We start from the raw sequence: 23,540 nt of genomic DNA, 5'->3' as shown, positions 1-23,540 counted from the left end.
GAGAGGCGCGAGGGCTGCTGGGAAATGTAGTCCTGCGTCCTTTCTTAAAAGGGACGCGTGGGGGTGGGAAGAGGGGAAGCTTTGGAGCGGCCCCAGCGCTGGCATCTGAGCCCTGGCCTGCACCCGGGTACCAGGAGCCCGCACAACCCCCAGCTTAGATGCAGCAGAGCAGGCTCTGAGGACAATTTGAGGGGGAGGCTGCAGGGAGCCCAGGTCTGAGCTGAACATTGAGGACAGGCATGGAGACCTGGCCCTGCACAGGGAAGGGCCACCCAGCACTGTACTGAAACCAGCGGTTCTCCACTGGGGTGAGAGGGGAGCCCTAGGGTGCCACCAGGTCCTTTGGAGGGTGCAGGAGATAAGCAAAATGCAAGGAGAAAGGCAGATAAGCTAAATAGGTAAGAGTCTGGCTCAGGCTCATCCCTGCCCCTCCGTCAGGAGAGACCCATTGTAATATACACATTTGTTTTTGGAAGGAGGGGTCACACACGGTTCATAAAAAGTCCAGTGAGGTTGAGAACCGGTGCGTCAGACACTGTGCAAGCTCCTCCCAGCCTGTCAGCAGCACGCAAAATGGAAAACAGTTTTCCAGAGCCAGCAGCCCCTGGCAAAGTCATTTTGAACGAGCTCTCCCTTGCTGCTTGCACCAGAGATGCCAGCATCACCCTGCATGGGCATACCTCCCCCAAGCTCCCAAGAAGGAAGTGAGTGCAGCTGACACACAGATTCAAGATCAGCAGGTTCAGGGTTTCTACTAGAAAGGTTTGAAAGGGGAAATGGTAACACTGCAGCATGAACATCCCATGGCTAACACCACTCTGTCCCATGGGTGTGAAGTAGGTAGGAAGAAGAAAGGGGTAAAAATGCAGACACAGTACCAGCTACATTCTTCCCCCACCTCCCCCATCTCATACCTAGGCTCTCCCAGGGCCTCTGATCCTATGTATTTGCATTTTCAGAGACCTGCATTTTTCATACTGGCTTCCCTTCCACCCAGGAGAGCACCCAAAGCAACACACTCCCCAAGTCTGAAGAAGGGTGTTTGTACCTGAACGCTTGTAAAGAAAATTTTTTTCCAGCTATTTAGTTGGTCTAATAAAAGATACCACATTTACCCAAAAACCCTCACCTGCCAGTTCACTGAGGTTACATTCACTGCAAGTATCACTCCATCCCTCTTCACCACAGGCTTCAATATCAGCAAGGTTGCTGTTTTAATCTATTCCAGGAGGTTTCATCACATGATGTGATGACACTTATGACTACATCAGGAAGGCAAAAGCACATTACTATTACATTTTTAAAACCCACTGGACAACTCAGTATAAATCAGATTCAACATCTAATATTCTTTTTAATGAATGCCCCAACATTCATCTCCCAGGTGACTCTCAGGAGGCTCCTGGAGATTCCTCTCCGATTCCTAGAGACTCCAGGGCAATCCTAAATACCAGACATCTTTGTCAATATTTCAGTTACCTCCAAGCTGCCATAGAAGAGCATGTATGTACAAGTGGAGGGCAGGGGAGAGAAAAAGCCCACATCCCACACTGCATCTTGGGTTCTGCAGCAGGTAAAAGGGAACCTACACCTACACCCACACAGCTCTGCGTTGAAGGTGACTGTTGGAACGAGCTGTGGCTGTAACCTACCGCGTCCTCAATGCTCACCACCACAAAAGGAGGAGTGGTTACTCTGCAAGGCCTGGGGTTGTGTTTTAGACCACAGACTGATTTCAGCTACCAGCTATTTTGACAGTGCACTTTCAATCAGCCAATATAATACTGCAAAACCTCCAATTTGTAAACCTGGCATTCACAGGCTTTGAGCTTATTTAGAACACAGCATGCTCCCAAAGATCATCACATGAACCTCAAAGCATAGAAACTTGGGAATATACTAGTAGAAGCCCAAAAGTACACTTTCCCCTTTTTTAGAAAGACAGGAATCTTGGCTAATGTGAGCTAGTCCAGGTGACAAGTAGATTAGCTAAGTCTTCTGTGTTAGACCAGGTGTGACAAAGGAACTATGTTGGCAACATTTGCAAATATTAAAATATTTCTCACCAAAGCCTTTGAGATGGAGAAATGCCAGCAGAGGGTTAAAATAACTTTGTCCAGGGCCATTTAGGAGTCCATAGCAGAGCTAGACCAAGACTCACAAGAACTGTTGAATGCTAGTACTGCATATAAGTCTCTCCTCTTGTGACGTACATTCAAACCCTGCTGATCATGAACACCTGTTCACACTAAGAATTTAACATGGTGTACTACTTACGCTAGTGAATCATTGACTATTCATGCTGGTTTGGCAGTGACTGTTCAGCTACATCTGTCATTTACCTCCTGAAATATCCAACTCATTAGAGCTGTTTGTTACATTCCTATTAAAAATATGAAATGAAATGTTGAAGTTAAGACTCTGGTGCTTGACACTGATTTTCCATTTGAAACATGAATTCTAAAGGTAATGGTTTCATGCACAAGCTGGGAATTACTTCAAGGAGCCCCAAAAATGTAAATATTTCTCATTTTAAACAGCCATCAGCTGCATTTTTAATATGCACACTATTATGTACCTTTGTTCGGTGCCTACACTCCTGTTTAACCAATATTTACATAAAGCCCCAGTACCTCAAGCTCTGCTTGGCTGCTGTGGTGGCAGTGAAGATGAAAAGACCATTAACAATCCATTTATGTATACATTGGCAGATAAACAGCACTGAAAATGTGTGTCATCTTCCTTTCGAATGCTGTTCCTTTGCCAAAATCAGGTAAGGTAACAATCAGACAAGTAAAAATTTAATTCTCAGGAGATTGGGGTGGGGGGTGATACCTATCCTCAAATGACATTTACATTGACAGAAGAAGAGTATTTATGTACATGCGATGCTCCTTATGGCCACAGAAATTGGACCTTCCAAGTAATCTGCTTCTTGAAGAGATTATCTATCACAACTAAGAACTAAGGCATTAAAACACAGGCAACAGATGTCTTGTCCTCTACAAACAATAAAGAAGTTAAGAGAAACCTCCAATACAAGATCAAGACATCAAGACCATTCAGAGATTAAAGCAACATAATCCCAGTTATAGCATTATGAAAAGCCCAAGTAAACCCACAAGACAAATCATTGCAAGTTTGTTTTTAATGCTGGCCAGCACAGATGGTGCAGAGAAAAAAAAACAATGAAGAAATTTCCACTGGATAACTTAAATACAGCTACAGATATAACTATAAGGCTCCAGGGCAGACGTGCTGACAATACTCTTAACCAAGTACACGCATTTTCCAGGACTGTTCAAAGCAGCTTGTGTGTCAGTCAGCCTTTCATGATCATGCTGTAAATCCTATTGTGGAATTTGTGACAATCTGTACAAAGCAATGGGACTGAGAAGCAGCTGCACAGTTGACATTTGATCCAAAACAGACTTTCAAGGAATATTTCTACTGTTACATTAATAGCACTCATTTGCATCCCCAGACAATACATTCTGATCATTGTCAGATGACCAACAAACACCTGCTGCCCTGTGAATTACATTCAGTTGTAGGCCAGGACATGGCAGGGGGAAGCAAGGGAAAAGCTCATTGATAATTTATTAGAAATAAGGCTGCTGTTTTTATGCAACACAGATGTCAGTTTTCACCCTCTCTCCCCACTGTGCTTCAGTGGGACAGAACTATGGTGGGATCATCAGAAGCTTTGGCATATCCTATACATCTTCCATAACTCTTCACTAGTTCAAGCTTACCTGGGAAAGTTGAGGGAAATTTTTGAGAAAAAAAAGGATGTGGTGTAGGATGCACTGAAAACCATTTAAGCACCATCCAACTCTTCAAACGGTTGACATTTGATTTTCAGTGCCAACAAGCAGCAGACAGGATCTTTTCTCTTAATCTGGAGGGCTGTGCACACCAAATCATGCTTCTCTATTTCTCATGCTTGAAAGAAGGAAAAAGATTCAGTCAATTTTTCCTGGGACTTGCCCTTGTTTCCTGGGACTCCAGGCGTTTCAAGCCAGTTTGGCTACTGAGATAAATCCGTCTCCTCCACTGAGTCAGCACTTTATAAAGTAGTTTGACCAGCTGATGTAGCACTTATTTAAACAGAAATAACAGACAGATGCTCAAGTGAAGAATTCACTGTATATTTATTATTCACAGTTAATTACTATCTACCAAATGCTGCTGCAGAGTTAAAGGATTAAAGTACATAGGCCTTTTATTTAAACATTGATTCTTTTTTAATATATATACACACACAAGACATATGTCTGCAAGGCTGCATGATATACACCAATTCCAAAATAAGGAAACAATCAAATGGTCCAGGTGTAGAATGCCATAGATTCCTTTTCCAATCACTTTAGAAAGGAGGAAAAAGTGAATGACAGCTAGCAAGGAGTGGGGAGAAATTAATACTCTACAGGGTAGTTCTCTCTTTCATCTGCTGGAGAATTAAAGTGTAAGGCAGAGTCCATCTCAGGAAGAAAATGTTTGTAACACTTAGTACAAAAAGGCACCCGCCAACAAAGGAACTTCTCCACTTGAGCAAGGTGGGAGATCTCCGTTGCAGTTTTTGGGTTCGTTGTTGGGGTAAAGGGGTTCAGTCGCATGGCCACCAAAAAGGAACAGCGTAACTGAAGATTGGCACAAAAAGCTCCAGAGTTTGATTCCTCTCTTTTTTGTCCAAATCAAACTGCTCTGGCAGAGGAGCAAATGGCCTTAACAAAATGCCATCATGGTGGAGAAGAGGGGACACTGTCACCGCACAGCCTGCTGTGAAATGGGAGTGAAGACGACAGAACTGGCTTCTTAAAACAGTTTAACACTGGCATGAGGAAGAAGGGGTAGAGAGAAACAGGAGAGCAGCAGTGCAAACTTCCTCTTTCAAGAGCAAGACATGACTGCAAATATTTCCTACCTAGCCCAAAAAGGAGCCAGACTGATTACGTGATTCACGTATGAACATTCACTAAAAGCTTAAAAGTGTTTTCAAGCGCTAGTTCTTGAGGTTTCTTTGCATTGTAAAGCTTCCTGTCGAAAGGAATGTACATTTCATAGGATCTCTCAGGACTAGTCTCTTCCATAATAGTAATCTGGTGCTACTTCTCTCATCTCCGCCCCAAAATATTTTTTGCTCATTCCCATCAACCATAATGGAACGAGTGCCTCCCCCATCTCCTGAGGCTCTTGGCTGCAACTCCCCACCCTGAGCAGCCTAGGCTGCTTCCTACAACACTGTCTGCCTTGTATTTTCCCTTGGAATAAGGAAAGTCACACGGTAAGACATTAAAATTAAAGCTCCATCCTTGTCTGTGGATGTTTTTATATTCATTGATATAGACTACCCACCCCTTCACTCCCTTCCCCCTAAAAATAATTATTTACACAGAAGCAGGAACAAAAAAAACTTCTCTGAAAAGCTCTGGACTGTCCTTTTAACTTAAGGAAAGAAAATAAGGGAAAAGGCACTATGGAAAACAGTTACAGAATGTGCTCGATAATACACCTTTAAGAAAAAAACCCAAAAAGCTGTCACCACATGAGAGAACAGACTTCGGTTGTAGTTTGAAGTTTCTCAAAAGCAGCTCCGCAACTTTAAAAGAAACCTCGTCTCCTCCAGTCTGAAGCTGCTGAGCTTCAGAGGGAAGAGGGTCTAAAGGGGGGGGGGGGGCGGGAACGAAAACACTTAGTCTTCCCCAGACTGAAGGAGCTGACCGTTGAAGGCAAAAAAGCAGAGACTGGCTGATTTTTTGTTGTTGTGTTTTTTGTTTTGTTTTGTTTTTTTACAAGGCAGGACAGTGGATTTGGCTCTTCTCTCTTCTCCCTCCAGGTCAAATGAAGACTGTGTGCAGAGAGAAAATACCAGCAGAGTTTCTCCCTTTTCCTTTATCAGCATGGCTAGGACTTTACATGGCATTAAAACTTCATGCACTGATGGACAGAGGATAGGGGAAAAGGAAGAGTGAAAAGGGGGTAAACCCAGGAGCAGCTGAGAAAAATCTGTTAATTTTTTTTTTAATTTAAAGATAAGTTTTGGCGTGTAAGTTGCTCTCCCTCCCACCCCCAAAGTTCCATACCGAGTGAAGGAGGATCACCTCATGGTACTAGGTGACTCAGCTTTACCGCCTTGTGACACTAGATCACCGGCTGCAGTTAGATTCTGTATGTGTATTTACTGTTTCTCCGATTTCTTTAAATAATCTCTAATATTTATCTCTAGATGTTCCGGTTCACTGGGGTCACGTAGTTGCGCGGAAACATGCCTGTCTGTCCGTGGCATGCTCCCTTCCACCAGTTGGGATCAGAGTTGTCAAGGACCTGGATAAAGTCTCCCCGGCGGAAGCCCAGCTCGCCTTCCTCCTGGGGGTCGAAATCGAAAAGGGCCTGAACATATGTAGGTTGCTGCATGGAAAAAAAAGAAAACAAAGGTGAGGGTAAAAAAAAAGCACAAGTTCCCTGGCTACCTCAGCATTACAGACTAGGTCTCAGCCCTGCATCAGAGTTCAGGGTCTGCCAGCAAACAGCTGGGCTGTTTCAGTTCTCTGCGCATCATCACCATCTTCAGTTGGTGAATTTAGAATATAGACTTTGAAAATGGTCAAACAGAGCAGATTAAAACAGCTATAAGAAAGATCTTGGGTGTCTTTATTCTAAAAGTCCCACTGGGTTCATATATTTATCAGGTGGCCATACTTTAAGGGCTACTGGAGTCCCAATACAGACACTTTCACTTCTGCATCAGTGTGACTTTGGTTCTTCTCCTTTGCATCCCAAAGCTTCGCCTCTCTTCTCCCTCAGTTTGCATCTCAGGGCACATATATGAAGGCCGGATGCCTGCTCTGACATGCGCTAATTAGCATGCATCAGAGCAGACTCGATTAATCAAGTCTGCCAGAGCATGCTAACTAGCACCCTTGGCTAATTAGCACACTCCAGCTGTCTCGGCGTTACATGTATTCAGTGTCCCAACACTTTAAATGGCAGCAGAAGCACTTTAATTAAAGCCTGTCAAACAAGCTTTAGTTAAAGTGCCCCCTCTGCCGTTTTGAATTGTGGGACACTGAATACACGAGGACACTGCTGGCGCTTTAATTAGGGTGCCTCCTGAGAGTCACTCTAACTAAAGCACCCCACCCCCACCATGGAGCACATGTAAAGATGTCCTCAGAGTTTGCAAAGCTGATCAATATTGATAAGCCCAGCCGTCACCATGAAGCTACGGTTTCCCCTAAAGAGGGATGCACTAGGACCTTACTGAGGTTTTAAAATATTTCTTTGATGTTCTCTAACTGTAGTTCAATTCACTGTGAGGTTCTGTTGGACAGAATATGAAAAAATTCAGCTGGACAGTTTTACCTACTGTATTTGTGGAAACTAAAAGCACATTCTACAGTTAAAATTAAGACACCAGGAAGGTTAAATTTTCAGTTGTATTTCTTTTAAATTTCTCTGCTAATTTAGCACTTGTCTGGCAGCCCTGAAAAACTGGTGTCCTGTTATCCATTGGTAAGTATAGCAGAGGCAAATAAGTAGTGTAGCATAAGCTCCCACCACCTTCTATGTCGTCATGGCTGAAGAAACCATATCTAACAGCAAGATTATCTTTCTGCTAAGGCAAAAATGCCACATAATGACCTGATCTGATTATTTCAGTTTGCTTTTCAAATACTGTAGCATACAGCTCACCCAAGAGCCATTAAGCAGTAACTTTCAATCACTAACAACATGGGATGGATTCAAACCAGCATCCCAGAGAAACTTCATATACCATTATTCTTAACCATCCAGTCCCTCAGCTACATGCCTTGAGAAGAAAGGGAGGCAGTGTACAAGTGAGAACCCAATTCTGCCTAAAAATATAGGAAAAACAGTAAAGAAATCTCCTTGAAACATGTGGAGAAGGAAAGGCCTATTTCAGGGGTCCCCAACTTTCAATGACCAACAGGCAGTGCTGTGGGCAACATTACAGTTTCCTTGTCAACTTCAGTTTTGGACTTCGGATTTTCCTTTGGCTGTGAACAATATTAAAGGATCTTGTGGGCAGCATGCTGCCCCCAAGCTGGATGTTGGGGCCCACTGGTTAAAGACATGATTAAAGCCATGTTTTATTCATGGAGCTTACCAGAAAGCCTTAGACAGAGATCATCCAGGGTCAACCTTAAAAACGGACCATGATATCAGGAAGTCATAGGGACACACGGGTGCTTACCAGTGATAGAAAGCTCTTCCAGAAAAAGAGGGGCACAGGAACAGAATCTATTTCTCTTTACAGGGACTGTCTGCAGGATCCAAGGGTCAGAACCATATAATGAAGTAACTAATCTTTTTCTCTCTGTAGAACAAGTTGAAAGGCCCAGGAGCCCTTTCTACTCTAGGCTCCTGACAGCTCCCCATTTAGGTTGAGGGCAATGCTCCTATCCTTCCACCTTACCTGTGGCACCTGCTCAATGTCTCTGAGGAATATCTGCTGATTTCTGGAGACAGAGGTGGATCTGTGATAGTCTACCAGCTCGTTCAGAGAATTGAACTTCACCACCCAGAGGAAATACTTGCCAGCCCCATCTCTAAGCACCTTGAAATGCTGCACATCATTTCCAAACCTGGAGGGGGAGAAAAAAGAATGAGCATACATGATCACATTGCATTTCCCTTCCTAGGGGGACAGAAATGAAAAAAAGAAACATAGAAAGATACTTCTTAGCATAAGGAGGATAGTTTCTTTGTTAACGACTGCAAGATCCTTATACTGAAGAGTATACAGAGTAACCCACTACCGCCTATAAAGCTAAAAGTTGGGGGGGAAGCAACTAGGAAGATACACTGTCCAGGTAAAAATGTACTGTAGATCGGTTCAGTGTCCAAGGTACGTTTTGAAAGAAAAACAAGCTCATCAAGCCTCTTGGAATTTTAGACATTTACATTCAAAATACGGGGTAATTTGATCATATATTCCAAAGATATGGTGCTCAGTACAAATGAACTTTAATACTAAATTTCAACTTTCCTATGCTGCCATTCCATACGGCAAGAGAGCTGGGATGTGAGTGGGCATCCCTTAGCACATGTGTGTATTTGGGAAGAGCAGGTGGGGTGTTTGGGAGAGGGTGTAGGCCAGGACCCCATGTGGTGCACCAGGGCACTTTAATGGTCTGTGGCGAGTAGCTAATTTCTTTTGAAGTGATAACTCAAGAGCTACAGTGTGTTTTCTGGAGGTGCCTGTTTCTAGCTGAATTACCCCCGACTAAAAGCAGAGCAACTACTAATACTGTCTCAATCGGTTTGATGTCCCAACTACTGGGTTACAAAGCCATTCTGCCACTGCATTCTGGATGGAAACTCACAAAAAATCTTTGTTAAGGTGGAGCTAAAACTGATACCCTGACACACCATGGTGCTTTATGCCTCCTCTCCCTTTGGAGCATAAAGATTCAAAATCCGCAATTCAAATATCACGAGGCGAGCACTCCGGTAAGATCTGTCCAAAAAAAAATGTCTATGCAATTCAGTGAAATTTGGAAATACACAGTTATGGTGCTATTGCCCCTACACAACTGCAACTTTTGCCCCATTTTAAGCACTTTATTCAACGTGTGAAGAGGCCAACTAGTTTTCGCCTTCAATAAAAACTGTTCCTTTTTGCAGCCATTTTGTTCTAATGGAAGTGGAGACATGAATGGGCTACTGCAGGGTGGTACCTGGAGACAGCGTTACAATGTTTTGCCTCCATAATCCCAAACATTGGAAAGACAAACTAATGGCTATTTGGTATTAGCACAGTTCATCATTACCAGCTAGTACACTACTATTCCAAAAAGCAAGCATCAAATATGTATGCTTAATGCTTCGATTCTTTCCTCAGCCTGAGAAAGTTTCTATTTCAGATGCTGCAGAGGAGGTTAATAAACCCATTTACTGTATAATCTGAAAGCTTTGAAAGAGGTTAAAAAAAAATGTGAAAGAAAAAAAAAATCAATCACAAATCTGAGAAAATTACCAGGAGGTGGCCACACTGAGCCATCAGGCAGGCAGCAGTGGGTTAGTGGACCCCAGCATTTAAGACAAATATGTAGTAGTTTGTAAAGAAATAAGTTTTCTGGAATGAAGGTCCCCCTTTTTCTTTTGTTTCTGGTCATTCATATAACCCTTGATCTTTGCTAATCCATCAGATTGTGCCCAAAAACAAATATACAGGCATGGAAAATTCAACACTCTCCAGCAACCTCAGGTGGATAAACAGGATGTAATGCTTAGGTTCTAAAGAAGGTATTGCTCAAAACTGTTGGATGAGGGGAGCCTGCCAGTAGGTGGAGAGAAAGGAGGAAATTAACTGCAAGGAGGAAGGGAGATCTTTTAAGCACATAAACCATACACAGGCAAGTCAAACTGTCAGATAGTTTTACAGTGCTGTCCCAGGGCTCAAGCAGCTGGTGTGGGACTATATTAATTATCACATGTCAACCACCACCCGGTGACAACTGCTTTGTTAAGACAGCACCTCTGGGTATTACTGTAATTACAATATTAAGTAATAACTCCCAGCAAAACCAGATCCATTCCTAGAATGGAGTTTAGGCCTGTGCCAACAAGGAAGGAATGGCCACTTATGACTCCTGTCATGGTAGTCCAATCCAATAGATGCCCAGTTTAGTGTGAACTCACTAAACTTGTTGCCACCAACTCAGTTTTAGTGAAACATCAGCTCAATAATGTAACACCCGACAGGCCACAGCACATACGTTTTCTTACTAACATGCATCTGCATCACTAATAAATGAAAGAACAGAGTTGTTGGGCATTCAAGACAAAGGGGCAGTTGTGAAAGACATCGGACAGAACCCAAATGAGCATGGAATGACCTCTTTGCACGCTGGTTGCTTCAGGGCATTACTCACTTGACTGAGAGCGAGAAGTCCCCAGGAGCGCTCTCACTCTCCCTGATGAGAAAGGCACCGTCATGTCTCTGTTTACCCAACATCTCCTCAGCCTTTGCTCTAGGGATCTTCCCAAAAAACCATCTGTGGGAGAAAAAAAAAGAGAGAAATTACACATTGGCCCTTTCCCATGAAAGGTGCATAACTGGACATTTACCCAAAGACAAAGCAATTTCAACAGAAGTAGTAATGGACTGAACTGCACCCTGATACTGCTCCACAGAACCTTTGGTGTGTTAGACTTGTTATTTTGGTCCAAATCCCTTTATGCTGTGAATAAATACCACTGCGACTCCATCAAAAGGACATTGAATTAGCCTCATTAGGATCACTTGCCATGTTTCTAAATTAAATCCCTCCAAAACTCAGCATTTACAGTAAGAACAAAAAGAGAAGCTACTGAAGGGAAATGAGCAGCACTTCACCCCTATGGAGGAAGGTGAATACAGGCAGTCCTCGGACTTGCAACACAATTGGTTCCTGAAAACAGCATCTTAAGTTGAAACGTTGCAACTCAGAACCAATTTTCTCATAAGAAAATGTTGTAAGTCGGGGATTGGTTCCTGAACCAAGGCCCGATACCCTATTTTCACCAAAAATACCCCAGAATTTTGTACTCAAATCAATTACAGATGAGTAATAAAGCTACATTAACGTATTTATATTGTAAATAGCAATCATATTGATTTGGACGGACTTCTTTCAGGTGTCTTTGCTGGACTTCTTCAAGGGTTCTTGGCTGGAGTCTTCTCAGGAGTCCTGGCTGCAGGTTTTTCTGGAATATAGTCTGCTTTCTTAAAGAAAGTGTCCAAGGTAGTTTGTTCCATCCAAGGAAGGCTGTTCTCCAGGGAGACGGGCGACACAGCAAGCTTGTTTGCTGGCATGGCATCACATTGGATCAAGGGTTGTAAAGTTGAAACCAAGGTCAGAAAGTTGAAACACAGTATCGATTTATAAACTTAACTCAACACTTTGCAAGTCAAGGACTGCCTGTACATTCATCTGTTTTCCCAGCCTCTCTTTACTATTCTAGTAGAGAAATCACATTTACAGAAATGTAGATTAAAGTCTACTTTCCAGTTTGGTTTAACCTTTCAGTACAGATGTGATTTAATTATATCCTCAAAAATCACTGTAGCCTTAAACAAACTAAAGCCTGTAGAATGGTTCAGGACAAAATTGTTAATTATGCCCATGACAAAGTAGACTAAATGGCTAGTCCAAGAAAGGAACAAGTCATAGTGAAAATCTTCCTCTACAGTTCATGGGGTAGAGGCCTGTGTTTCTGTAACAGAAGACATAAAAGAGTTCCCTCCTGCGCAGGTTGCAGACACAAACTTTAATCAGTGACTATAAAACAGGGGTGGGCAAAATATGGTCTGCAGAGGACTTTGTCTGGCTTATGGTGGGTCCCTTGGTCCTGCGTGGCCCAGGCATCGTTTGGCCCATGGTGCCAAACTGGTATGCAGAGGGGCTGGGGTGACTGCGACTGGACTCCATTTCTAGGCAACCCAGGTGACGGTAGCTCCTTCTAGCTGCTGCTGCTGTCCCCAACCGCATGGAAACTGGTAGGAACCCGCACGCACAGTCCCGGCCCTGGTCTGGCTTGCCTCATGCCTGCTCTGGATCTGCCCTGACCAGAAAGGATCAGTTCCAGACCAGCTGGAATCTGTGCCCACAGCCCCGGCCCCAGGCCACCCTGCGTCCACTCTGGACTGGCCCGCTTACAATGAAAGTGGTGGCAGCAGTGGTGGCCAGGCAGAAGCTGCTGCTGGGTGAGAGGGAAAAGCAGGCACCTCTTCCTTACCGCTGCTGGGACCTTCTTGCTGCAACTGCCCAGAACCTGCGCCTGGGCTGCCCTGCAGCTCCCCACCACCAGTATAGCCTCCGGGCTGCTCAGTGGGGCAGCAATGGCAGTAGGGAGGAGCTGCAGGGCTGCCCAGGGGTAGGCTCTAGGCAGCCACAGCAAGAGGGGCTAGGCAGAGGCAAGGGAAGGTGGCTGTTTTTCCCCTGCACCCAGCAGCAGCTTCTGCCCAGCTGCCATCACTGCTCATCGTGGATGGGCCGGTTTGGAAAAGGCGTGGGGAGAACCAGGGTCAGGGCTGTCCGCATGGGTCCCAGCTAGTCTGTTCCAGCCTGGGCAAGTCCAGAGCAGGCATGGGGTGGGCTGTGTGTTCAGCTGCTGCTGGGTGCTGGTGGCAGCAGCAGTGGCAGGGAGGAGACGCAGGGCACATAGGCTCCAGGCCTGGTGAGCTGTTGGCAAAGTGGGGGGGGAAGAAGTATGCTGACTGGCCTGCAAAAGCTCCCCAAAATTGCCTATGTGGCCCATGGCCCAAATAATCGCCATCCCCTCCTATAAAGCAAACTGCTGGTGCATGGCTGGTTATTATGGAAAAACTGCGCCCCAGTGACCGAAGGTGATCAGTAAGCAGTTATTTATATAGGCTCCTTTATTACCTGCACCTTCTAAACCATCCACTGGCTCTGTACTGATTTGCAAAGTTTTGGAAGATGTTATACTTGAGTGAGAAAATCAATTCCATAATTTTTAACAGATAATACAAATGGCTACTACCATTCCAGTGGAACTTGGAGGGAACTAAGATTCCTTCTGTCATTACACAGAGACAGACTTCAACCACAAGTTTCTTTAAATGGTTGCTCTTCACACAACAGCTGTGATCAGTTGGGGAAAAAAACAAGAGCTTTTCACAATTTTTTAGGGCCCTGCACCTCTTCTGCATAAATGAAAAATGCATTTTGTGCCAAAGCACAATTTCCCTCCTGTTCCAGATTGGACAATTATGCATAATTCATACACGGCTGCAATGAGCAGAGCAACTAGGTTCAGTCAGAAGATGACTAACCTGGTTCAAAACAAAGTCATGAACCTACCATATAAAATGCTGACCAGACTAAGGAATTACAGGATTCTAAGGCAGAACCATGCCTAGACCTCCAGATTCAACTCCAAAACAAATGGTTTGAGATGTGGGTCATGTACTGTGCTGGGAAAACCAGAACCATTTTCAGAACCAGAGAGAATGACTAAGATGCTTATAGCTGGCCTTGTGATCTGGTTTGAGATGGTACTCACTGCCACAAATCTGTAAAGATGCAGAGTTTAAGGGCCTGCAACAATGAGATCTCCATCAGTGACAGAACTAATTCTGCTCTCCAGGAACAGATGCCATCAACAGTAGAGAAGGGCTTCACTACCCTGTGAGCAGATTGTGCAATAACAGGTATCCCCAGCTCCTCTTTCACCAGCAGCTCAGAGTAACTGTTATAATGCATAGCAAGACTAATGGTATCATTTCATCAGTGATGCAAATCCTTGATGTGCTCACAGGGGTATATAACCGTATGTGGCATGTTTGATAAAGCTTTTTGACTACTGAAACCATACAGAGAAAGTTTTAACTCTCCTTCAAGTGGTTCCATTAAATGAAGAGTGCTTTCAGATTAGAAAACACATCCTCATTTCACTCTAGATACATTTTATTAATGTCTTGTGGTTTATTGCATTTTAAAATTTGTTTCACATGTTTCCAAATGGAAAGGACATGCTAATCCTCACTACCATCCTATTTCCAACAGCAAGGCCACTAACACGATTACTTTATTTATAGAAACACATTGTTAGTTTGCCATTCATTGCACCCACCACTCAGTCAGTCTTTTTTTTGAGATTCCTACAGAATTCACTGCAAATGCAGATGGTTTATTTCCTGAAAATAAGCATCATCTTTTTACCTTGGCTGAATACCGCCTAATACAAGTTTTATATTAGGAACTTATTTCCTTAAGTGCCTGCCTACTATTCATTGGTGGTTTTGGGTGATTTAAACAGAACAAAAATCATTCCTGCTCAGGTCAAATTGATTTTCTTCATTATGTTAAAATTGACCTGCAGAATAATCATTTTGCATGCATTTTGGGGTTTGTTTTGTTTTGTTTTTTGGGGGGAAGGGAGTTGCTGCACATCTGGCTTATATTTTATTTTGTTCCTGATGTTTTGTCTTTATTGTAAGCTGCCCCGAACCTTTCCTGGGAAGAACGGTATAGAAATCAAATGCATGCCTACACGGAAGCATGAAAGATTTTTCTAAAATGTTCTTTCCTACTCATGTTTCTATGAATTAGGAATAATCATAGCTGGTTTGCCAGATCATAACAGACTGATGGTGTGCAGTGGAACATAGGATGGAAAGAGACCTAATAGCACATTAAGTCCTATCTCCTGTAATCGCAAGCAGCCATTTGGAGGTAGGGCTAGATCCAGAAGCCTCCATGAGAATATCAACTTTAGGCCAATGCTACCTTAAATGCTGCGAAGTCACAGAGCAACTTTTACCAAACTTGAGTCCTTTGTCCCAACGACCAAAAGCTATTGTGCACTGCAGCAAGAGCAAAGAAAAAAGCGCCTTGGGCCCTTGCAACAGCAGAGAACATCAGGTGAAAATACTGCAAGTTCCAGCTCCCATTAACTGACATCCAAGTGTGAGGAGCCCTCAAAAACATCTACTATTAATCTACTTTCAAGTGTTTGAATTATAAAGGGCGAAAAAAAAATGAGGTCAAAATTCTACTAGTTCTTCAGTTATCCACAGAGTTCCTAGGACAGACAGGACTTTACTTTCTAATGAAGAAACAAGCAGGAGAAACATACAATTTTTTTTAAGGCTTTCATGCATCATAAAGAACTAGAAAGAACATTTGTTTTGCTTTTAAGGAGACTTTGACTGCTCTGGAATATGCACCCAGAGATTAAAACTACTACTATAACTACTATAAACTAAAAATCTTTCCTGCAAGTCAGTTATCGAGCTAGTAGATATCCCAAAGTGACCAAAAATTTAAGACAAAAAGCATGAACAGTTCCCAACAAACTCTTGGGCTGGGAAGTTATAAAACCAGTTGGAGATGAAATGTTGCACTCAGTCCCCTCAGGACTGCAAAAACAAATATTACAGCTGAGGCTGCAAAGCTGAAAGTAGATGTTTAGTGAAACATCAAGTTCACATTGCATTCAAGCTAATTTCTTGCTAGGTTAATTAGCTATTTGGCAGTTCTTTTGGACTGTGCCAGCAATGCCATTTAGCTCGACTACATTTCCTCCATTTAGGATGCTGTGTGGCAAAACAATGGTCCAGTAAAACATGCAAACAGCCCAGTATGCATACATCTATTATGTCTCAAGAGCCTAATACAAACTGCCCCACAGAGCCACCTAATAAAGAAAGCTTTGCCAATGAAATGCAGAGCAGGGCTTGGCCGGAAGTATCCCACTCTCTGCTTACATCTGTTTTACCAGCTGTTGTGCACTGCAGATTAACCCTTTACTACAAAAGATCTCAACTTGGGGCCTGACAGTAGAAATTTCTTACAGGCTTTATTCTGTTAACTTCAAAGCAGGTTGGAAGTTTTTTATCACATGATCTTGAAAAACGAAACACAGTATCTGAAGACTAAACTAAAGGTTGGAAGATTTAAAGCAGCCCTACAACACAGGTCTCAATTTCTGTAGACAGCTCTTGCTTTCCAAATCCTCTACAGTGAAGTAAGCGCTAACTCACTATTATCACAACATGCTTTGAAATGCTAGTTCCAAACAAAAAAATCTCAATTTCTAGCCCTTCTTCACCTGTCCGCTAACTGTTGTTTGTGCAAAACTGGAAAGCTATTTATATCTACAGACCTGCACTACTGATAAGCAAACTCCACTAGAACTTTTGCATAATTTCAAAGGGTTGTTGATACACTGGTTTAGCAATGCCGGGAGCCTTTAGTGTAGATGGGCCATTGGTTGCTGTCAGTAGTTTCAAACGCTTTGGCTAAGTACTAATAGTCAAAAACCCCAAGGCTGAATCAATTCAGTCTTGGCAAGTTAAACTAAGCTGCAGAGCCCAAACTGATGAAAAAGTGAACAGGCATTCACTTTTCATTCGGGAAATGCAGGCACATGTCTGCAGTGGCTCAAGCCAGAAGCCAGGGAGCACCAGAGCACACATCCCAGCCTACCAGCTTCCAGGCTTTTCCCCTCTCCCTGCTCAAGAGAAGGGGGCATGGCCAGACCCAGCCTCAGGCTAGCTGGGGTCTACCTGGGCTGAGGGTGGGAGTGGGGAGAAGGTGGCTGCACCTGCCAGGCTGAGGAGGAGGTAGGTTGGTGGGAAAGAGAGGCAGTGGCACTGAATTCACAAACACTTAAAACAAAAATAATCCTCTCTCTGAAGTGAGTGTGAATTGAACAGAAGGGAACACAACCCTTAGGAGTTCTGATGGCTGTGATCCTGGACTACAAATCCCAGGGGCACTTGAAAGCAGGAAGAGGTGATGAGCAACCCTGCAGAATCCTGCTGTTGTGGGTCTGGACTGCAAATCCCAGAGATCTCAGGCGCAACAGGAAGAAGCAAACACACAGCTGATGCTGACTATGTGCTAGAAAGTTGGGCTGAATGGAGCTCGATGGAAGCCTCTGCAAAGCAGCTGCCTTCTGGGAGCAAACACTGATGGGCAGTCCCTCTCAGACTATTTCCTTCCCACCCCCATCACGCCAAGCCCTGCCCCACCTCCCACCCCCTCTGCTCCAACTTAAAGCAGGTAATAGCCTGGCAGTGGCTGCCTCCCTCACCCCCTCCACGTCGTCACTGCTCAGGCTAGGAGCAAAGGGTGGAGGCAAACCTGCTCTCTGGAGCAGACAGCACAGGCCAGCCCAGGGCTGCAAAGAATCCTGGGATGCTGGGAGACACTGATTTAACTTGAAATAGGAAGGGGTCTGGGTCAGAAGTTTCATCAACCAGTTTGACCTAAATCAGTTAAATCTGGTTAACGTAGGATCAGACTTATCTTAAACCAGTTTCAGCCATTTTGAAACTGGTTTACATGCTCTGAACTTCTGGTTCTGTTACAGGTTTAAACCGGTTTCTGAAGACACAAACCAGTTTATGTGCAACTTCTGTCCCTAGCCTTTCAGAGAGATGATCAAGGAAGGGAAAATGACCAATGCTGAACAACCATCAGTAGCCCATGAACATTAAGGGCTCCTAATACTGACCTGAATAAGTATTAAGAGTAGGACACCTACTGCAGAAACCATTTTAAACTGTTTGCTTGTCTTTCTGCTGTGCCTCCCAGCTGGATAGATCTGGATTGATCATTAACACAATGTTCCTCCCAACCTTCTAGGTACGGTTAGCAAAAGCCTTTGGCTCCTCCATTTTGGAAGTACTGTCCAGGGAAAATCCCTGCAGTGCTCAGTAGTTAAGTTCAACTTCTCTGCTATTTAAGTGTTACAGGTAACTAGCCAATGCCAGCGTCTGCGAGTAACTGCAGTATTGCAGCAGCTGCTGGAAACCCCAATGACAGGTTTTGTTGCGTCTCCCAGAAGACTTCAGAACTGTACTGTGCAGAACTGCTATTTTCTTGTCAAGAACTAATTAACATTTTAGGAACGCTAGGGAGCAGATAAGATGGAGGAAAATCTGAACCAAATGGTTAAAAGCCAAAACCCTGAAACAATATTGTGCTCAGATGCTTGTTCCCGTAAGAAAGGAAGTGTGCTAAGAAGCTACCCAAACTGGGTTCCTGGAAACTGGCAATGAAAGCAGCGCAACTACACCGCTACATTTAGGTTGCAATACTGTACATCTATCTAGCTATAAAACAGGTTAACAGCCACAAGTTTTGGTGAGAAAGTTCAATAAATTCTCACTGTTGCATTGTAACCGTGAATGTATGCAGTGCATATAAATGGCATGTATAGTAATACAAGAGGTAAGGTCCAGTTCCCACCATCTAAAAATGTAAGCATCTAATTTTTGACACATTTTCTTATCATAGAGGACTTACACTCCTCAAATACACAGAAAAAAAATACATAGAAAGCTGTATTAAGGTTTTGCCATTCTTCCTGCTTGCCTGATTTGAAAGCAGTGCGAGCTTCCAGACAATTTTTTAGGAAGACTCCACCAAAACTCCTCTTCCATAGTGCTTGTGCAGTTTTGCCAGCCACAGGAAATGCAGAGCTCTTAGCAGTTATGCAGCAGCTTGCTCCCTCGTATTTTATGAAGTTCATAGGTGATCAAGATTCTGTACTTGACAAAAGTACACGGCAATCCTCCCTGATATTTCAAAGGCACATTTTTATATTAAGGCCAGAGACGGGAAGCAGATTAGTGATGTTCTACTTACGGGTGTGGTTTCATTTCTATGTAGTTCTTGGGAATGAAGCCATCCTTCCCATTGAGTTCTGCCTTGTACCAATTTTGATCGCATTCTTCGTTCAAAACCTGCAGATAACAAAAGAAAAAACCCTTAACGTTCAGAAGACTAAAATATTTCAATGTTCTCTTCGAAGTGTCAGAACTGACAAAACTTTACTTAAGAAAATGTGCATGTATTATATCAGTTTCAAAGACCATTCTGTCAACACAAACTGATTTTAAGCAAGTTAAACCAGCTAATCTTCTCCAGTACCCGAGAGATTTGAGAGCTATGGCAGACAGGCAGATGGAACTAAGTCACCAGAAACTGTAGCAGAAAAAGTCAAAGTATGTACGTTTTACATTTACCCACAACCACTTTTCTAGATCATGTTCGGAGTTTAGATAGAGCGCATTTACTTACTTTCCAAAACCCCAAATGCAAGCTGAGCTCTGAAAGACAAGCTGTACTCTGCTTCTTACCATCAGTAGTAGTCAACTAAGTTCTGAATAATTCTTCTGAGTACAGTGTAAAAACAGGATTCCACCCAATTCTCTTGTACTTGCACAAGTTTTAAGCACTATATTATGGAATTTGGCAGAAATTTCCCTATGATAGTATGGGTGGGAACCCAAGTATAAAAGACAAGACTGGGAGCTTCAGGGGTTTTTTACCACTCTAAATTAAATCCAGATTATTAAGGGACAGCAATGGTGTTTTGTTAAATTCCCTGAGAGGCAAGTAGGGCGATATCTTTTATTGGACCACCGATATAGTTAGGATAAAGTTAGACAAGCTTTTGAATGCAAGACATTTCTTGTCAGGTCTCTCTGATCACAGGAATCAGGCATAGCAGATCACAGGCAAAAGGTGCAAACAGAACCCAGATACTAAACAAGGAAACACAGGATCATGAGGTTCAAGGTGAACTTTTCTGAGGATAACTATTTTAAAAACAAGCACAAGAGACAGAAGTCACAAAGGATGAAACTCTGTTAGTGCTGGAACATTAGAGAGCATCAGGGGAAGCATGATTTTTCAGCATACATGCCTTGGCTATATGGCCATTGTTTCGTACAGTGGGCAAGACAAAAGCAACACCTAAGCCAGGTATTCCTAGCTAGAGTGCCACAGCACTCTAGTATGCCCCGAGATCCTTTCGAAGGTGCTGCAAGATGCTACATAATGCAGTGCTTCTGTTGTGAACCATGTTTGTGCATGCAAGCCAAAAGGGCATGTCCAGATGAGCAGGAATGTGAGTCCCCCTAGGAACGAGCAACAGCAGCATGCCTTGTGCCATGGCTGTGTGTCCCCGGGGAACGCTTGTGCCATGCACGCTCTGGTGTGTGGCAGGTTACCCTGGGCGGGGTAGGGGAGGCTGGGGCCAGCAATGGTGGTGACCCCAGCAGCCTTACCTGGGGTCCTCCAGGAGCTGCAGCCATGGTGCTCCTGCAGCATAAAGCCTGGCCGGCAGCCAGAGTGTGGCTCCCGCCAACCAGGCTCTGGTTTTGGGCCGTGCGCGCTGCTGCCATGTGTGCCACCCCACTTTTTTGGGTGTGGGTTTTTTTGACCCTGGGATCTCCTGGGGTCAACCCTCGCCCCCAGGAAGTAGCAGCATGGGGAACACCTGAACATGCGATGCGTGGCGCCGCAGAGAGCTCTGCGATGCCACATACCCCATATCCACACTCGTCTGGATGTGCCCCAGCAAATTCAGCCAGGAATCCATAATATCAAAGCCATTCTGACCTTTGGGAGTCTTTCCGAGTTCTTTGCAACAAAAGACCTGCAGTTTTCTGCAGTCAAAAAAAAAAAGTGAAAACTAGCAGTTGGCATTTTCCAAAACCTACCTTGAGTCCAACAAGGTTGAGAACCACTGACCTAAGCACTTGCTACCATATGGAAGAAGTAATTGTTGACCCATTTCTCCACACAACAAAATATAACTGTACTTTGACACCAGTTCTACTGAAGTGGAGTTACTTTATTTCAGAAAGCAGCATGAGAGTGTTATTACAGACCTACCAGACTTTGGCATGTTGCTTTTACTTTCCAGCCAGCACCACACCTATTCCTTTTTCAGTCACCTTTCGCTAATTGTTTTCTCCTGGGAAACAGTTTGACTAACAGAAAGCTGTCAGTCTAAAATGGAAGATTAAGAAATGGTTTCGACCCCATATAGCACAAGCCACATGAGACCAGGTGGATGAAAATGAGGAAAGACAAAAAGAGGAACAAGCTGTATTAACTTTCCAGTCCCCAAACGCACGCAATATAACGTCTCCTCTCTAATGCACTCACAAAACAGAGAAATAGCTACACAGTTCACAAGTTACATCTGTGCAGTTAGTCATTTCTATAATGGAGAAACTTTCTGTGCAAATGAAGTGGTGATCACTGGTAATTATTTCCACTTCTGAAGTTCTGGTCACATCACACATCTTTCCCTCTCCAAAAAAGAGGTGACAAAGGGGAAGCTGACATTCAAAGAAAAGCCATCAACACATACCACAGCCAGGAGCTCATTACCGATGGAGGAGGCTATACCAAAATGTAACTACTGCTCACTTGCAATGATTGTGTGAAGTTTCACTATCAAAAACTCCCCATCAGCAACAGTTAGATCTAGATACAAAGACAACTTCATTGTGGGTAGAACTGCGCCATGATAAAGCGAAGAAACAACAGACATTGAATAAACGCAACTTATTGACTGAACTGTTCCCCAGCGATAGTGGATGAGCACCTAAATACCAAGAATGATTCCCCCTGTGTTAGCCCTACACCACGCAGGGCAAACTACTCAGATCTGGCAGCGCTCTCTTTAGGATACTCTCAAAGACAACAAGCGATTGCACCTTTAGCCCCAGCTTCCAAAAAAATATTTATATTTTTTACTTTAAGATTTCTTAAAATAAAGATCCTTCAAACTTTAGCTGTCTTTTTGTGCAGCTACTCCTTTGTTTCCGAAGCGCTATCTTAGTGTTTGTTAGACTCCAGTTGCTATACATCAGCCAGCAGAAAGCAAATACACCAAGGTAACTGTCTGGCAGTGTATGTGACATGGCTCTACACAGGCCGCACAGGCCGGGCAACTGAGGCAGGCTTACCTTTGTGGGAACATTATTTTTTCATCATAAAAAGTATACAACATACATCAAAACTCTATTAAGATCATTGTTAAAAATCCCCTTACATTAATTTAGTTTGCTTTCAAGTTTAATGGTCTGTAGTAAAGGGAAAATGCTTGCCTTCCCTTCCCTTCCCTCTCGAATAAAACTGAGAATGCACAGGTGGGTCTTAATTTGACAACTGTGAGAATAAATTAACCATTATGCAATTGTAACTCCCCATGCACACAATTTGACTGAGCTTGATCTTGCTCTTAAGATGCAATAATAGCTGGAGATGCAAAGGGTAGATGGCTGTGGGTACTTACACTATATACCAAATGCCAGCCTGGGGACATTAGTAAGGGGCATTTAAGTTTTGTATCACCTGTTTAGACAATATAACTGCGGTTAGTTTAGCTTAAAGTGCCTTGCTTGCATACACTACCTGTTTTTAAGCCAAACTATCTGCCATTTATGTTGCAATAATTCATCCCCTTTGGAACAGGAGTAACTTCAGTTAATATGCTTGCTTAACCAGCATTGTTGCCCCATCCTGCTTTTGGCACTCCAGTAACTATAGCACGTTGCAATGCTTCACCTGAACCAACCTGTCTTCGTATATATGTGTTATGTACGCTTCAAAAGTCATCTTCAGCAGATGTCATCTCATCATTAGATGCTAGCAGATAGTCAAGAAAACCCCTTCTTGATACCATGCTGCAGTTAACTTGCATACCCACTAAAGCAGCCATACCCCCTGAACTCTCTTCTTCTACACAGACCGTTTCAGAGATCCTGGACTTGACTGCCCTCACTGGAGAGCTGCATACTCTGTTCAATCTGGAAGAGACACTGCAATCCAAAAGGTCATCAAATAAGCGGGCACTTTCAGAGCTGGTCTCCCAGCAAAGAGCTTCTGAAGTACCCAAAGATAAATTGTCCCAATCTGGGGGATCCTATGCATAAATTCTGAATGGTGGCTGATAATCCAAATCTATTATTCAGTTATTATGGTAACACTACAGATGCCTCTGTGAGGATGTATCTATCCCCTTTTTGGGCAAGGTCTGTGTCAGGTCCCTCCCAGGTGAGGGGGAGAAATATGCTGTTAAATTGCAAAGGCCAGTTACTGAGATGGAAACAGCCTGGGACAATGTACTAGCCCAGACCTAAGTGAACCAGTTGTGCCAGATTAATCTGCAAGGGGCTGGAGTTTTGCAGCAATGGAAAGTTACCACACGCTGAACAAAGCAGCCAGGTGTTAAGGGGGAGGGGGGCAGGG

The 23,540-nt window shown here is 43.6% G+C and overlaps 1 protein-coding gene across 3 annotated transcripts in view; it reads right to left on the bottom strand.

Annotated features, from left to right (window-relative positions):
* Positions 1-4,137: 4,137 nt before the first annotated feature.
* GRB2 (growth factor receptor bound protein 2) overlaps positions 4,138-23,540 on the bottom strand; it is a 76,349-nt gene continuing 56,946 nt past the window's right edge. For all 3 annotated transcript variants that reach the window (XM_090060280.1, XM_090060279.1, XM_090060281.1), the window contains 4 exons: positions 19,134-19,231; positions 10,902-11,024; positions 8,441-8,609; positions 4,138-6,411 (listed from right to left, as the gene is read on the bottom strand). In XM_090060280.1, coding sequence (XP_089916406.1) covers positions 6,226-6,411; positions 8,441-8,609; positions 10,902-11,024; positions 19,134-19,231 — 576 coding nt within the window. In that variant the 3' untranslated portion in view covers positions 4,138-6,225. The remainder of the gene's footprint in view (positions 6,412-8,440; positions 8,610-10,901; positions 11,025-19,133; positions 19,232-23,540) is intronic.

This window comes from Crocodylus siamensis, chromosome 8 (assembly GCF_052110815.1).
Source record: "Crocodylus siamensis isolate JL-2025a chromosome 8, ASM5211081v1, whole genome shotgun sequence".
In the NCBI taxonomy this organism is placed as follows: domain Eukaryota; kingdom Metazoa; phylum Chordata; order Crocodylia; family Crocodylidae; genus Crocodylus; species Crocodylus siamensis.
This window is presented reverse-complemented; position numbering and strand designations above follow the sequence as displayed.